Here is a 14,886-nt window from a genome sequence, read left to right on the forward strand (position 1 = left end):
TAGAGCACAGGTTATTACTCTGCTTCCTTTACCCGTATCTCAGGGTGAACAGGACGCGAATCTGCTCTGCCCGGTCAGAGCTCTGAGACTGTATCTGGAGCGCTCCTCCCCCTTCAGGCAGTCGGACCAGCTGTTTGTCTGCTTCGGCGGCCGCACTAAAGGTTGTGCTGTCACGAAGCAAAGACTCTCACACTGGATAGTGGACGCTATCTCGCTGGCATATGAGTCTAAAAACCTGACTTGCCCTATAGGCGTTAAAGCCCACTCCACTAGAGGCATGGCCTCATCTTGGGCTTGGTCGTGTGGCATTTCTTTGGAAGATATCTGTGCGGCGGCAGGCTGGGCCTCTCCGTCCACTTTTATCAGATTCTATAAATTGGAGGTTCCAGCTCTACAAGCAGGGCTTCTCTCCATTTAGGCTCTATCTTGACCCTGGTAAACAGATTGCCTTTAGTTTTGGCCTGTACACTTCAGTCCTTAAGCACTTTCATTTATCATAAGATCCGACTATGTCCGATCAGCCGTTCAAATGAACCGACTCTTCCGGTTCTTCATCCCCCCTTATAGCCGCCTCTTCGGTGTCTCGGGGGTTATTTACATGTGCTTGGGTATACTGGGTCAGTCAGCACACACGGCGCTTTACATTGTGTTCCCATACGTAATACGAGGAACCTCTCTCGAAAGGGAACGTACTCGGTTACTTTCGTAACCTCGGTTCCCTGAGAGAGAGGAACGAGTATTACGTTCCGTGCCGTGTTTATGCTTCTCAGGTATCGCTTCAGTCGATCTAAAAACCTGACACCTATGGCGAAATCAGGGCTTTATATAGCCTCCTGTATGCAAATATAAGCACCTTTTTTCGGCGGGCTTCTGGAACGCCCCCCATTGGCTCGTTCCTCTCAGCCGCCTCACCATAGGTTCATGCAGTTGCCGTGGCCCGGCCAATCAGAGCGCTCCTCGCGCTGAGTTATGGCCGTTCAGCGGCACTGCGCTTTACATGGATACCTTTATTAAAGTTTTGCTTCATATTCTCGAGAAAAGGAGTTTTCCCATACGTAATACTCGTTCCTCTCTCTCAGGGAACCGAGGTTACGAAAGTAACCGAGTACGTTTCATTTAGTCAGAATCTAAAAAAATAATAATAATAAATAACAGGCTTATTGTGGTTATTCAGTGGTAACCACAAATTAACCATTGTTTTGCTTCAAATCCATAGTTTAAATAGATTGTTTGTAGGGGTGTGCATTGGCACTGCCTTCACGATTCGATTCGATTACGATTCACCAGGTAACGATTCGATTCAATTCGATTCTACGATGCATTGTGATGCATCAAAATTCTACTGCACACAAAGCAAATTTTTCATCAGTCATGAGGCAATACAAGCAGATATTAAACAACAGATTGTATTGGCTGCTATGTGTCTCCTGTATCTTTGACATAAAAGTTATTAAATAAAATAAAATGTAATTAAATAAAATTAAATAAAATGCAATTAACCCTTAAATGCATGACTGTTTCACCAAACATGCTTACATATTCAGGTCGTTAGCGACCCAGATCTATATTTAACATGGATAGACCTCTACCTGTCGTGATAATATATAAAACTCCTGATTTTAGAGTAACACTTACAGAAGAATAAAATAAAACATATTTCGTTACCTTTTGGAGCTTGGAAGGATTCAGTTTGAGCAGATGTTTAATACCATCATCATATGACCTCGTCAGAGCTCGTTTACCAGTATATTCAGCATCTGCCTCATATTCGCAATCTCCAGCATATTCTCCAAACTCATTTTCATCAATATTTTGATCACTGACAACTTCTTGACCACATGATCCATCATCAAGAGACAGTGACACTAACATATGATTGTGTTTAGTACTTGCTCTCTGAAGTAAATCACTGAGCCATTTCAAGTTTTGCAGATTATAATTATTGTTTTGTTTTCTGTCAGAGGTAAAATAAAAGTTAAAAATTAAATTCTGCAAATAAAAGTGATTTACCAACTAATCGATGACTAAATTAGTTGACAACTATTTTAATAATTGATTAAATTGATTATTTGTAAAGTGTAGACCACTTTAGTGGCTTTAACGCTACTTTGTGAGATTGCACAAATAAAACAGCTTTTTAGTCATTGTAAAGGGAGTGTTATTTGTGAGCTTTTGAGGCCACATATAAATCCATTGTTTTTCATGCTGGTAAGAGGATTACACACTGGCAAATTTCGGAAGCGACATCTACATCATAATTACATTTAATTAAAATAAACACTATTTGCAATTGACATGGTGATAACTAGTGCGGGACAAAAATATGGCATGTCAAAATATATATATGCAATGTAAATACAGACTGATAGATTAATAGAAAAATATTTGTATCAACTAGGATTGCTGCAATTAGTCTGTGTTACCGTTAATAATGTTTCCTGGGGTGTACTTATATTGATAGTATGGTTTTTACATAAAAAATTTCATAATTTAGAAATAAAAGGTGTTTTTTTCTATACTGATATTAGCCCTCTGTTTAGAATGCTCTGTTTCAAGAGGCGTGTCTGCTGTGAGTCTTCAGTGAAAACACCCACTGTTGTGATTGGCTGACATCTTTAGATTTAAAATTAGATAACGTGCGAATGGGGGCGTGGTTTAGTCAGGCACGAGCAAGGGGGTAATCTAGCGCTCGGAAAGCGTTCCACCCATAGGGGCTGCCATTGCTAACCAAGCCATCACCTGCGGTTAGCATCCCATTGACTCCTATTCATTTTTGAGTCACTTTGACAGTGAATAACTTTACATCTGAGGCGTTTAAAGACTCCATTTGTCCATTGTTTATTTCTAAAGAAACACGACAATGCATAAAAGGCTCCATTACCTTGTATCTTACACAATCGCCCCGCAGAAGCTGTTTTTGTAAAAATAGGCTAACGATTGCATCATTACCAACGCGACTCTGTCGCACAGTTGAGAAATTACCGTATAGACCTGAGGAGACGCTCGCAGGCAATCTTTTACTGTCTATGAGACAGTCGGGGGGACGTGGAGACATAAAGTCTGATAAAGTCAAGGGAGAAGAATGGAGAGAAGCCCATAGTGAGCCAAAAGCAATGGGAGAAAACATTTAAACAACGTGATTCAGATTTCACTTTCCACAACTACTAGAAGACCTACAGCTGTCAGACAGGAGGCTCACGTCACATCTACGTCCTCAAGCTCAGTCTGAGCCTGCGCAGTTCGCTCAGCCATCAGGAAGTGAGTGCTCCTTTACTGACCTCACTTTCCGCCGTTGAAGTCAATGGGATCGCTCTGTCCATTTCTTTTACTGTCTATGGGCACGAGCAGCTGCAGCGCTGCCAGTCGAGAGAGACAGAGGGAAACGGAGCTGGGGAAAGATTGCTGAGGAGGTGTTATTCTACCGAGTTTTTGAGAGCACGCATTTATTTTGTTTGTATCTGAGAGCTCTGAATAAACACGAGTGAACTTTGCAACGTTATTTCTCTCACAAAATACTTTCACCACAGCTAACAACAAACAAGACATCGACATGAATACAGTAAGAGCTTCTGTTGAGCATAATGAGCAGCGTCATTCAACCGTGTGATTGACCAATCCGAACATTATAAAGTGTTCTTTCTTGAATGCTCTCTCTAGTTTAATAATTTAAATAACAGATTTGTTTCATGCTGCTAACAGAAGTGACATGAAGTTGATGGTTTTAGTCACTGGCTTGCTTCACTGATGCATCAAGACGGCCAGCTGCAGGACTAACAGTTTTAAACGATTTAGAAAGAAAGTCTGTGTGAACTTGAATGATTAGCTACACATCAGAACTCACTGATCCCAGATCAGGCATTAATGAACACTGTTACTCACTGTTTGTGGCGGTGCTGTTGAATCCGTATGATAAAGCCTGTGCTGCTGACATCCACTGATAAAACTGACTCCTTTCTCTACTAATTCTCTGGGAGGGCAAAGCAGAGAAAGGGGCGGTAACCTTTCCTGGTATGACGTCATAACAGGAGAATTCAAGATCAGCTCATCTGAGCTCTCAGTTTCTCAAAGACAGAGAAAGACAGCCAGATCTCGTTTTATACTGATCAAAATAGCGACTTGGGGACAATATTCAGGCCAGGGGAACTCATATTAATGTTGAAAAATCTCATAAAATAAAAAATGTCATGCCATGGGACCTTTAATATTGAAGGCGATATGCTTAAAATATAGCTCTGTTTGATACATTTTCTATCTGTGGTCCCTGCTCCATGTCTCTTATCACCTTAATTGATAAAGTTTAAAAAAAAAAAACATAAGAATGTGGGCTGCTTTTAGATATCATCGAGAATGGAAGCATGTTATTAGGCTGGATATTAGACTGATAGTAGATAAAATTGCGATATTTAGTTTTTCTGTGAGATTATACAATGCAAGAATTTTCAACTTAAAATAATGAATCATTATAGAGTCAGTGGGGTGCTTTTTGGAGGGATATTGCATCTGCATATTAAATATAAATAATTAAAACACAAAAGCTAAAAGTTACTTTTTTACTATGAAGACTATGAAAACATGTTTAAATGCTTCGCTTCACTTTGACAATCACAGTTGGACTAGACAGGATGTTACACAAACACTGGATGCAGACGGGGCTTTTTTTCCCCTCTGAATTCTGTTTGACAAGGCTGTGTGTGTGTGTTAAATGTTCACGGAAGAGACTCATGTCTTCCTACTTTTGTAATAAGCTTTTCTGAAAAGGAGGCCATTCTGACCGTGAGGTTCATGTCAGGTTACAGTGGACCTCACACTGAAACACCCGATTCTCTACTGCTGTTTGATGTATTCTTGCTTATAGAACTGTCCCCTCCTTGAAGTTGTCAAATCATTAATTCATTACACCTGCTGCATGAATGTCTCATATTCGTCCGCCTTTACTCCCATCTGCATTGATTCATGTAAATGCGTTTCTCCTGTACAGACCCTGACAAACAACGAATGTTCCAATCACAGTTTTGGTAGTCTGGGATCCTCCAGTGATAAAGAGTCAGAGGTGAGTTGTTGTTGTTGTTGTTGTTGTTGTTTTTAAGTGTTGTTATACCGACACCTTTAAACCAAATTACTGTTATATATTGTGGCATATGTCCAAACAGAATATTCAGTGGGAAATAATTAGTGCTGGCTATTACATTACAATACACATCATGATTTATTACATTAATTCATAACAGTTCGCCATAGACTGATGTTATTACCCTGACTGATTAATCAGATGATGTTTTATAATTTGCAAATTAACATCATTAGCCAAGCCAGCAATTTATTGGCCAATTAAAGGGATAGTTCACCCAAAAATGAAAATTCTGTCATTAATTACTCACCCTCATCTCCTGTCAAGCCCATTCATCTTCAAAACTCAAATGAAGATCATTTTAATAGAACCTGTGAGATTCCTGTTCCTTCAGTAAAAGTCTGCAATCAAAACTGACATTTCAAAAGTAATCCATATGGATCGAGACGTTTAATCCAAGAGAGAGACATGCGCATATGATGAACAGATTTCATTTAGGCTTTTATTCACATATAAACATTCATCAACTCCTATACATTGAGCACAGATTTAATTTCATCATTAACATCAAATGTGGTAAACAGAAGCTCAAATGTGCTTGCTTAATGTGCAAGAACCAATGACGTTTGTTCTCATGTCAAGTAAGTACGGTCGAGCTTCTGTTTACCATATGATGTTAATGATGAAATTAAATCTGTTCAACACAAAGTGATGGAGTCTCTTCAGAAGACTTGAAGTAAAATTACTTTTTTACAGTGTCATTGAAGAGTCTTGATTTAAGAGCCGTGGACTTTCAATGGAGGGACATAAATCTCTAACACACACACACGCACACACAAAGTGTTTGGAAGACATTAGGGTGAGTAAATAATGACAGTATTTTCTTTACTTTTATTGGGATAGTTCACCCAAAAAGGAAAATTCTGTCATTAATTCCTCACCCTAATGTCATTCGACACCCGTAAGTCCTGTGTTCATCTTCGGAACATAAATTAAGATGTTTTTGACGAAATCTAAGAGCTCTCTGACCCTTCATGGATAGCAATTCAATTAGCACTTTCAAGGCCCAAAAGAAACGAAAAACATCGCTAAATTCGTCCATGTGATTCCAGTGAGTCAACATTAATGTTATGAAACGATGAGAATTTTGTGTGCAAAAAACAAACAAAATAACGACTTTATTCATTGATTTCCTCTAGTCTGTGTCACTCTTACGCTGTTGACATCATGTGAAGTGTGCATTGTGCACAGTGAAGCGCTGCACGCTTTACACATACGTCAACAGCGTAAGAGTCTGACACAGACTAGAAGAAATTGATGAATAAAGTCGTTATTTTGTTTTATTTTTTTGGGCACAAAAAGTATTCTCATTGCGTCGCAACATTTAAGGTTGATCGTCACATGGACAGTTTTAATGATGTCTATTAATTAAGTTGCGGTCCATGGAGGGTCAAAAACGCTCTCTGATTTCATCAAAAAATATCTTCATTTGTGTTCTGAAGATGAACAAAGGTCTTAAAGGTTTGGAAGGACATGAGGGTGAATAACTAATGACAGAAGTTTGATTTCTGATTGATCAAACCCTTGAAGAGAAGTAGTCACTTAACCTAGTCAGAAATGTCAGTTGATGGCCATTTTCTGCTTGTGATTCTTTTATTAGTGAATTTTGAGTAAGTACTTGTTTTCAGTGGCATTCAAGAGCAATGGTTGTGAACACAGCTTTTATTCTCAGTTATAGACCGTAGTCAGGTTAGATGCCATATAAAATGAATCATGGACGAAAACAAGCCTGTGAGGGATAGATTTACAGTCTTAATAATGGCAAGCACTGTATAAAGGTCCTTGATTGAATGCTCTGTACTTCTGTCCCTCACAGCCTTGTTTTCATTCCTGTTCAAAAGGTCTATTCCCAAGAAAGGAGGTCTCCATCCTGTTTTGAGTCTGCAAACAACTCAGAAAATACTATTTCAGAGTCATGTGAATCAATCTTCAAGATGTTAATTTCCATGTAGGCATTTAGGTGCTCTTGCTCCTACTGTAATCCGTGAAGCTGTCCGCACTGGAAGTTTCTGAATCATAAAGCATGTGATTGTTTCTGTACAGCTCTCATCCAAAGAAATGCATAGATCAGTAAAGCGTTAATTGATGCACTGAAGCATTTGCGCCCAAACTGAGATCCGTAATGGATATGCTTTTTCTAAAGCGCTCACGGTTGAGTCCTGATGAAAGCTGTTGTTAATAACTTGGTTCATAGTTCAGCAGATGGCGCAGAGACGTTCTGCTGTGTTTTCTTTGAATCAAAGCGTTACAGAGAAATTGGTGTGTGTGTGTGTGTGTGTGACTTTGGCCGATGGGAAATGTTCCCTGTAATGAAGCTCTAGTTCTGTGTGTGCTGAGCGTTGTGCTTATGCCTCATAGAGGATGCTGTGTCACTCTCTGTGTGTGTGTTTAGGTTTTGTAGCAGACTCAAGCTGGGTTGGCATCTGTCATAACCCCCAATAGTTAAACCATCAGCAGGCAAAGCACTACACATGTACACGTACACACACACGAAGCATCATGGTAAAATGAATTGTCCTCCCCTCCCCCCGCACAACACACCTGCTGTGACATAAATCAGAGCAAGAGAAGGAGGAAGCCAATGAAGCGAGTTATGAAGGGAGAGAGAAAGTGGACTGGGAGGTTGAGAATAAACTCCTCTCATGTGGCTGTGAGCTGCTTATTATGCCAGATGTCAGACACCTAGATACTGTAGAGAGACACACACACACACCTGTCACACACATACACCCACTGCATTAGAGCTCCCCCCCACACACACACACCACTGTCAGACTTTCACTCACATTACTACATACACAGCAACAAAACCTCCATTAAGGCCCCACCTCAGCCTATATACACTAGATTACCCATAATCCCCTGAACACTAATCACAGCCTCACACACCTGCAGCCTGAAGCACATGACTCATTTAATGCAGGATGATTTGCATATTCATGATGGTTTTTGAATATATATCAAGGATTTACATTTTCAGTGACAGGAATGAAGATTATGCAATCGTCATATTTCAGAAGGCTTCATGCGCAGACTCGTCGAGTGAACACAGGCAGTTGAAGAGAGTGCATGGATTGAGGGATATTTGCCTTGGTTTCTCAGTAGGCTCTTCTTATTTGAGCTTTAGTAATTGTATTGCAGTGGTGGTAGGCTTCCTCGTGCTTCTTTATGTTGCTTGTTCGGAGCTTGTGGCCATTGTGACCCAAAAGTGCCAGTTTGGAGCGTGCAGAACATCAATATGAGCCTGAGCCGGCTCGTTAGGGCCACCGTGACATTCTGTCATTGTCACTGAGGGCTAATTATAAACACCAGCTTCAGTCCTGTAGTCTGCAGCTCCTGACCCGCTCGCATCGAAAAACACTCCTCTCCTTTTCCTTAGACTGTCCCCTTTTGTTTTCCTTTCCCTTTACCATTTTCCTTTCCCTAATATTTTCTTCTTTTTGTTTTTATTCCCTCATTTCCCTCGTTTCCTTTCTTTTGATTTCCCTTCTCATTTCCACATTTTCTTTATGATTTCCTTTGCGTATGAATTTTGTCTTTTTAAATTTGTTTTCCATTTTATATTCTCTTTCTGTCATTTCCTTTCCTCCCCATTTCCTTATTCAATTTCTCCAGTCCTTTTCTCTCTATCATTTTTTCCTGAGTTTTTATTCTCGCATTTTCTTTTCTTTTCCTTTGATTTTCCTTATCCTATGATTTGCCTTTTCCATCATTTCCACATTTTCTTTACCATTTTCCTTGTATTTTGATCTTGGTTCTACTTTTGCTTTCATTTCCTTTTCCTCTTTTGTTTTCCATTTCACCTTCCCTTCCCTTCCCTTCCCTTCCCTTCCCTTCCCTTCCCTTCCCTTCCCTTCCCTTCCCTTCCCTTCCCCCTCCCCTCCCCTCCCCTCCCCTCCCCTCTTTATCGGTTTCCTTTTCCTAATATTTTCACTTTTTGTTTTCCTTGAACTATTTAATTTTTCCATTTCCTTTTCGTCTTTTGTTTACCATTTTTTTTTCTCATTTCCTTTATCCTTTCTTTCCCGTTTCCTTTTTCTATTTTCCCTTAATTTTCTCCTTATCTTCATCCTTCATTTTGTTATTTTCTTTATCCTCTCCTCTTTTGGTTTCCTTTTGTTTTCTCGTTTCCTTTCCCCTCCGCTTCCTTTTTCATATCCTTTTTATTTTTACCTTCATTTTATCCTTTTTACCTTTTCCTATTTTTTTTCTTATTCTCTTATTTTCTTTCCCTTTTATTCATCATTCCATTTGGTTTTTTATTTAAATGTCTCTTTCCTTTATTTTCTTTGTCCTTTCTCATTTTGTTCTTTTTTCGTTTCCTCTCCTCTCACTCTCTCTTCCTCTGTCTTTGTTGCAGGGATCTGATGGGAAAAGAGGAAGTTCTCCTGCGTATTCAGTAAGTCTCTCTGTCCCAGTCATATGAGAATTGAATAGAGACATGAATGATGCTTTTGGAGGCTCTGGGTTCAATCACATCGACAGCCCTCTCTTTGGAGGGTTATGGCATGGTTTCTAAATATGCACCGGTCTAGCCCACAGGAGAGTTTATCATTTCTACAACAACCCCAAATTAAGCTTAGATTGTAAAATTAACACGATGGAGCTTTTTATAATACACAGGGCGGAGTTTAACCACATCTATTTTGGAAACCCTCTCTCGGTTTCTCCGCTATAAAGAGATTAGCATTTTAATCAACATATAGATGAGGCAGCATTTCTTTTTAACTGCATGTGTAGGACACAGTTTATCACTTAATAGTGTTATATCGGTGTGTGGGTATCAAAATCTGGGCCGTAGTTTGGTGGCAGATGTGGAGGTTTCAGTCCAAGCCAGTGAGCAAGAACTCCTCTCTGATCAGAATGCAAAGATGCCCTTGGCAGCACACCCCTCTTTGTCTGTGCTGAAAAGAGCAGGATATTTCTGCATCCTTTCCCTAGTGAGGGAGAAAATAGACTGTGATTATTGGTCCCGGCCCTGGATTATGCACTCTCACATTAGAGATATTCTTAGAGTCAATTAGACTCAAGAGTCATTAAATACTGTTTGAAGACACACAATATGTCTCGTTTTACTCTGAGCTGATATTCAAAGATTGTATGATTTGCTCTCAGGAGACTATGAATTTAAATGTGGTGCTCACTGCTTGCTGAGGCCAGCGTTATCGTTCATCGAGTGTAAAATAAGACCAGAATAAATTTCATAACAAATAGTGTATGAATGTAATATCTCTCATTTATAGACTCCTGAAAAGAAGCACTCTGAATCATCACGGGGCAGGAAGAGGAAAGCTGACAACCAATCAGAAAGCAGTCAGGGTAAATGCTTGTGTCTGTCTGTCTCCTCTCTCTCTGTCTCTCTCTCTCTCTCGGTCTCTCTCTCTCTCTCTCTCGGTCTCTCTCTCTCTCGGTCTCTCTCTCTCGGTCTCTCTCTCTCGGTCTCTCTCTCGGTCTCTCTCTCTCGGTCTCTCTCTCTCGGTCTCTCTCTCTCGGTCTCTCTCTCTCGGTCTCTCTCTCTCGGTCTCTCTCTCTCGGTCTCTCTCTCTCGGTCTCTCTCTCTCGGTCTCTCTCTCTCGGTCTCTCTCTCTCGGTCTCTCTCTCTCGGTCTCTCTCTCGGTCTCTCTCGGTCTCTCTCGGTCTCTCTCGGTCTCTCTCGGTCTCTCTCGGTCTCTCTCGGTCTCTCTCTCGGTCTCTCTCTCTCTCTCTCTGTCTCTCTCTCTCTGTCTCTCTGTGTTTTCTAGTATGTTCTTTACATGTTGCTTTATATGCTTAATCATATGTCTTTTTTTTCCCCCCTCATAGGAAAATCCGTCATTCGGGGACCGAAAATTAGTGATTATTTTGATGTGAGTATCTTCCAGTAATTTGGGAAAGATATGATAAATCTTTGGCATTGTATGAATGAGTTGCGGATCTGACATATTCACTGCAACTTGGACTATATTGTTTTAACCCTCTGATGCTGTTCAGCCAATTTTATGCATTTTCCATAATAAACATAAACTTCAATTAGGTATTTGAAAAAACTTACATTGCAATATTTTGTTTTTCTGCGATTTATTAAACAGTTTCACCAGATGATTTGAATAGCTCTATTTGAAAAGAATTCATCATTCATTTGGGTGATTTTGTAGGGGAGCAGATCTACATAGAAAATAATAAACACATTACAAGCATAGCTAAATACAACAGAAGAAAGGTACATTTGAAATAAGCAGTGCTTATTTCAGGTAGCCTAAATCTAACAGTTTAACCTCTTAACCCACAGCGGTGCATCATTTTAAAGCTAAAACACTCAAGGTTTTTGCAATAAATACACCAGGGAGGAAAGGGTTAAATGAAAAGCCATTTGAACATCAACATAATTAAACTCAGTACTCATCTTTCATTTCCTATCATGCAGATCAGATCGGGTGACTCTTAAGTATCACCAGCATACATGGCAGTGGAAGGGTCCACTCTTCAAAATGCATCCCACTTTTTAATCCAACGCAACTAAAAAAAGGGGGAGGAAACAAAAAATCCTCCTTTGTTTGCGTGAGCGTTTTGAGTTAGAGTAATCAGCCATGTCCATTTTCAACAAAATATCGATTCTAATCAGTTTCTGATGGTCTCCCCTGCAAGCTTAGACTCTTCCGCTGAATATGAATCCTCCCAGGTCTCACTCCTTTAATCACAGGCTTTCTGGTCACTCATTATATACAGGAAGCGCATTACTGGCTCACGAGCTGTCAATCAAAGCACCCATGGTTTTCATTGAATAAAGCCAGTCAGTGCTTTGCCAGCAAAGTTTTGATGGATGGACGTAGTAACCAATCAAAAGGCGTCATCTTGCGCAATTATATTTAAACAGATACTACTAGTGCTTTCGTCTTCATTCAGCATCTACACACCATCACATGCCTGCAAGTTTGTGCACACGCCTAATCGCAGCTTGCATACTGTTTTTATCAACTAAATTATTTTTTTATTTAAAAACTGTAAATAGTTGCTGTTTTTCAATAACTGTTTATCCATTATAATTAGTAGTATATTGCAGATTTATTTTAATGAAAAACTACTCTTAACAATTTATAATTGACTACTCTTCAGCATTTACAATACAAATGTTCTGAAATAAATGGGCTTTTTCGAAAGGACGCCTAGTCTTTTGTTGACATAAAAGCTTACAGAAGCTACATTTTTGAGAGAATCATTATCATATTTGATTCAAAACATAATCAGACATTTAGTTTTATATTTAGGTTATTTTCAGGCCTTTAACATTAAAGTCTCATACATTTTGTGAAAGTGAATTTCAATCACTTGCATCATGTATATTTTACCTTGTTTTAAAATATACATGATGCATGTATATTTGTTCCTATACTACTTTGAGTTATTATGACTCTTGGGTAACAAAATTTCCAGTCTCTAGTTTAAAATAAGACCAGCTTTATGAATATAGATTATAGGGTTTAATAGCTGCAGATATTTTTATTTGGGTATGTCCTTTTCAGAAAATTCTCAAAAATAGGGACGCAAGTTAAGAGGTTAATAAACAAATGTAAAATGTTAAAAACGGTCTTCTCTCTAAAACTAATATAATTAATTTTATTGCAAAAGTAATTTCTCTTTTGTTGTGATGGCGTTTAATCAGTGGTGACAAACATCTGCGGTACATTAGGCTGCTGTCCCTTTAAGGCGAATGCACGGACCTAATATAAATGACACGCTGACACTCATCCATTTTCTTTTTTAATTGTTTACAACACATAACCGAATGTGTTAACAAGGATACTCGCAGAGACGGGCAGTTTGACTTCCTTTTACGTGTACGTGTCTGTTTAAGCTCAAAAGAAAAAAGAAAAAGAGGATTATGTGCTGTCAGCGCGGCTCTGTGTGTACACACAGAAAACAATGCGCGAGTCCGCTTGCGCTTAATGCCTGCGTTATCGTGCAACCGCAACTTTTATAACATTTTTCAGTTTCACTATTTTAGCTTTTTGCCACTTCAGCAATAATCTGCCAAACATTTTATTTTTAAAAAGAGACCAAACTTAAGTTTGGTAATAAAGGTAATAAATAGATTACCATTAGTATTAGTGGATAAATATATGGATAATTATTCCTTAAATATAATATAGTACCATAAAATCTACAAAATATTAAATAAAAAACATAAATGTAGTACATTTATTTCTTTGAAATAAAAAACAATTCAGCCATTTTTGACCGCCACGCGGAGCAGCACCAGAGGGTTACAAGTGTGAAACAGCATTTGTAGCATATTTCACATTTTTCCAAGCAAAACAGAAAATTTGGAACAAAATAATTTAGGATAGACTTGATTGGATTGAATTGTGAAAAGTATTATTTTTAATAAATATGATTTATATAATTTTCCCACCCTAGCAGTATTGGTTACATCAAAAGTCATTTTAGAGGTGGAGAAACATTTCATTAATGAAAGGTTTTTCATTTCTTTAGAATAACAAACTGATGAGTCAAACAAAGTAAGAACAACAATTTATTATTAGTAAAATTACATTTATTGAAAATGGTAATGGTGTCAGTTTTAATTTGATTCTGTCTTTGTGTGTGTAGTAATGTACAATTTTTGTGCTTCCAACATCAAGCAGCATTGCTAAAATATCAAATGATTCTTTTCAAACAAGGTTTCCCGACTCTCTCCCCGTCTCCCAGATTTGAGCTAAATTTGAGTGTTCAACTTATAATTGTCAAAACAAAAGCAAACATTTATAACGGTGTCCAAGCTGCTTTGTTCCATGCTGTGAAAGCATACAATAATCCCCCCCCATAAAAAAAAAAAAAAAACTTGTGCAGTAAATTTCAAGTCTTCTGAATATCTTGCCTTCTGCCGCAGATCTCAAATCTCATTGATATTATGCACATTAAAACCTCATGTGTTGACGATGCACATGAGCTCGAAGGTTTGTGCTCATTTTTTTCTCCACTTCCTCTTCATATGGTGTTAAGTGGAGTGGTGTCTAGATGTGCTTACATGGATCATAATTTCAAGCGATATGATTTGTTTATTTTTTTCTTTCTGTAGTTTCAGGGTGGTAATGGGTCCAGTCCAGTAAGAGGTTTACCGCCTGTCATCCGCTCACCCCAGAACTCACATTCCCACTCTGCACCTGGATCCAGCGTACGTCTCTCACACACACTCTTTCTGACCCTGCGTACACCTGGTATTAAGAGCTGTCTTGTATGATCTGATCACCGGCAGACAGACGTCTGTTTTCACCCGGTAGTAACATGCATCAGCATTTTGATCAGATTTCTTGAGGCGGGTCTCTTATTTTATCACTGTTATATTGTGCTGTTTTGAGAAGAATATTCACGTTGATGCTACAAACACATTAAAATAACGGAGGACGCAGTGTGAGCTATGGCGGAAAAATAAAAGCTTGCGAGCATCTTCGCAACCTTCACTGAAATAGCGCATACGTGTCAAACAGACGGAGCGCAATAGAGTGGTGCAGGTATGACGCCACTGTAGGCCAACCTCGAGTTTCCCTTGAGAAAAACCCAGTAGGATTTTCCCATAGGCATTTGGATTATCGCTAAATACAAGCTGTGTGATCAACCCAAGTTTATGATACTCGCATGTTTTGTCCATCAAGATAATTATCACAGATGAACACAACTTTTATAAATTTTGAATCCTAAGGCCGTGTGTCCACCAAAGCGGTTTTCCACGCAGCTGGCTGGCGTATTCAATGGTTTTCAATGGGAGTGCCGCGTTTTTAAAA

The 14,886-nt window shown here is 39.0% G+C and overlaps 1 protein-coding gene across 5 annotated transcripts in view; it reads left to right on the forward strand.

Annotated features, from left to right (window-relative positions):
- Window positions 1–14,886, forward strand: part of tlk1a (tousled-like kinase 1a) — a 54,326-nt gene that overhangs the window by 19,096 nt on the left and 20,344 nt on the right. For 2 of the 5 annotated variants that reach the window (XM_067443203.1, XM_067443205.1), the window contains 7 exons: window positions 4,979–5,050; window positions 9,489–9,527; window positions 10,372–10,447; window positions 10,931–10,974; window positions 13,598–13,623; window positions 13,995–14,061; window positions 14,184–14,279. In XM_067443203.1, coding sequence (XP_067299304.1) covers window positions 4,979–5,050; window positions 9,489–9,527; window positions 10,372–10,447; window positions 10,931–10,974; window positions 13,598–13,623; window positions 13,995–14,061; window positions 14,184–14,279 — 420 coding nt within the window. The remainder of the gene's footprint in view (window positions 1–4,978; window positions 5,051–9,488; window positions 9,528–10,371; window positions 10,448–10,930; window positions 10,975–13,597; window positions 13,624–13,994; window positions 14,062–14,183; window positions 14,280–14,886) is intronic. The other 3 variants (XM_067443206.1, XM_067443207.1, XM_067443208.1) reach the window with 3 other exon arrangements.

The sequence above is a fragment of the Pseudorasbora parva genome, chromosome 5 (assembly GCF_024679245.1).
Source record: "Pseudorasbora parva isolate DD20220531a chromosome 5, ASM2467924v1, whole genome shotgun sequence".
NCBI classification, from domain to species: domain Eukaryota; kingdom Metazoa; phylum Chordata; class Actinopteri; order Cypriniformes; family Gobionidae; genus Pseudorasbora; species Pseudorasbora parva.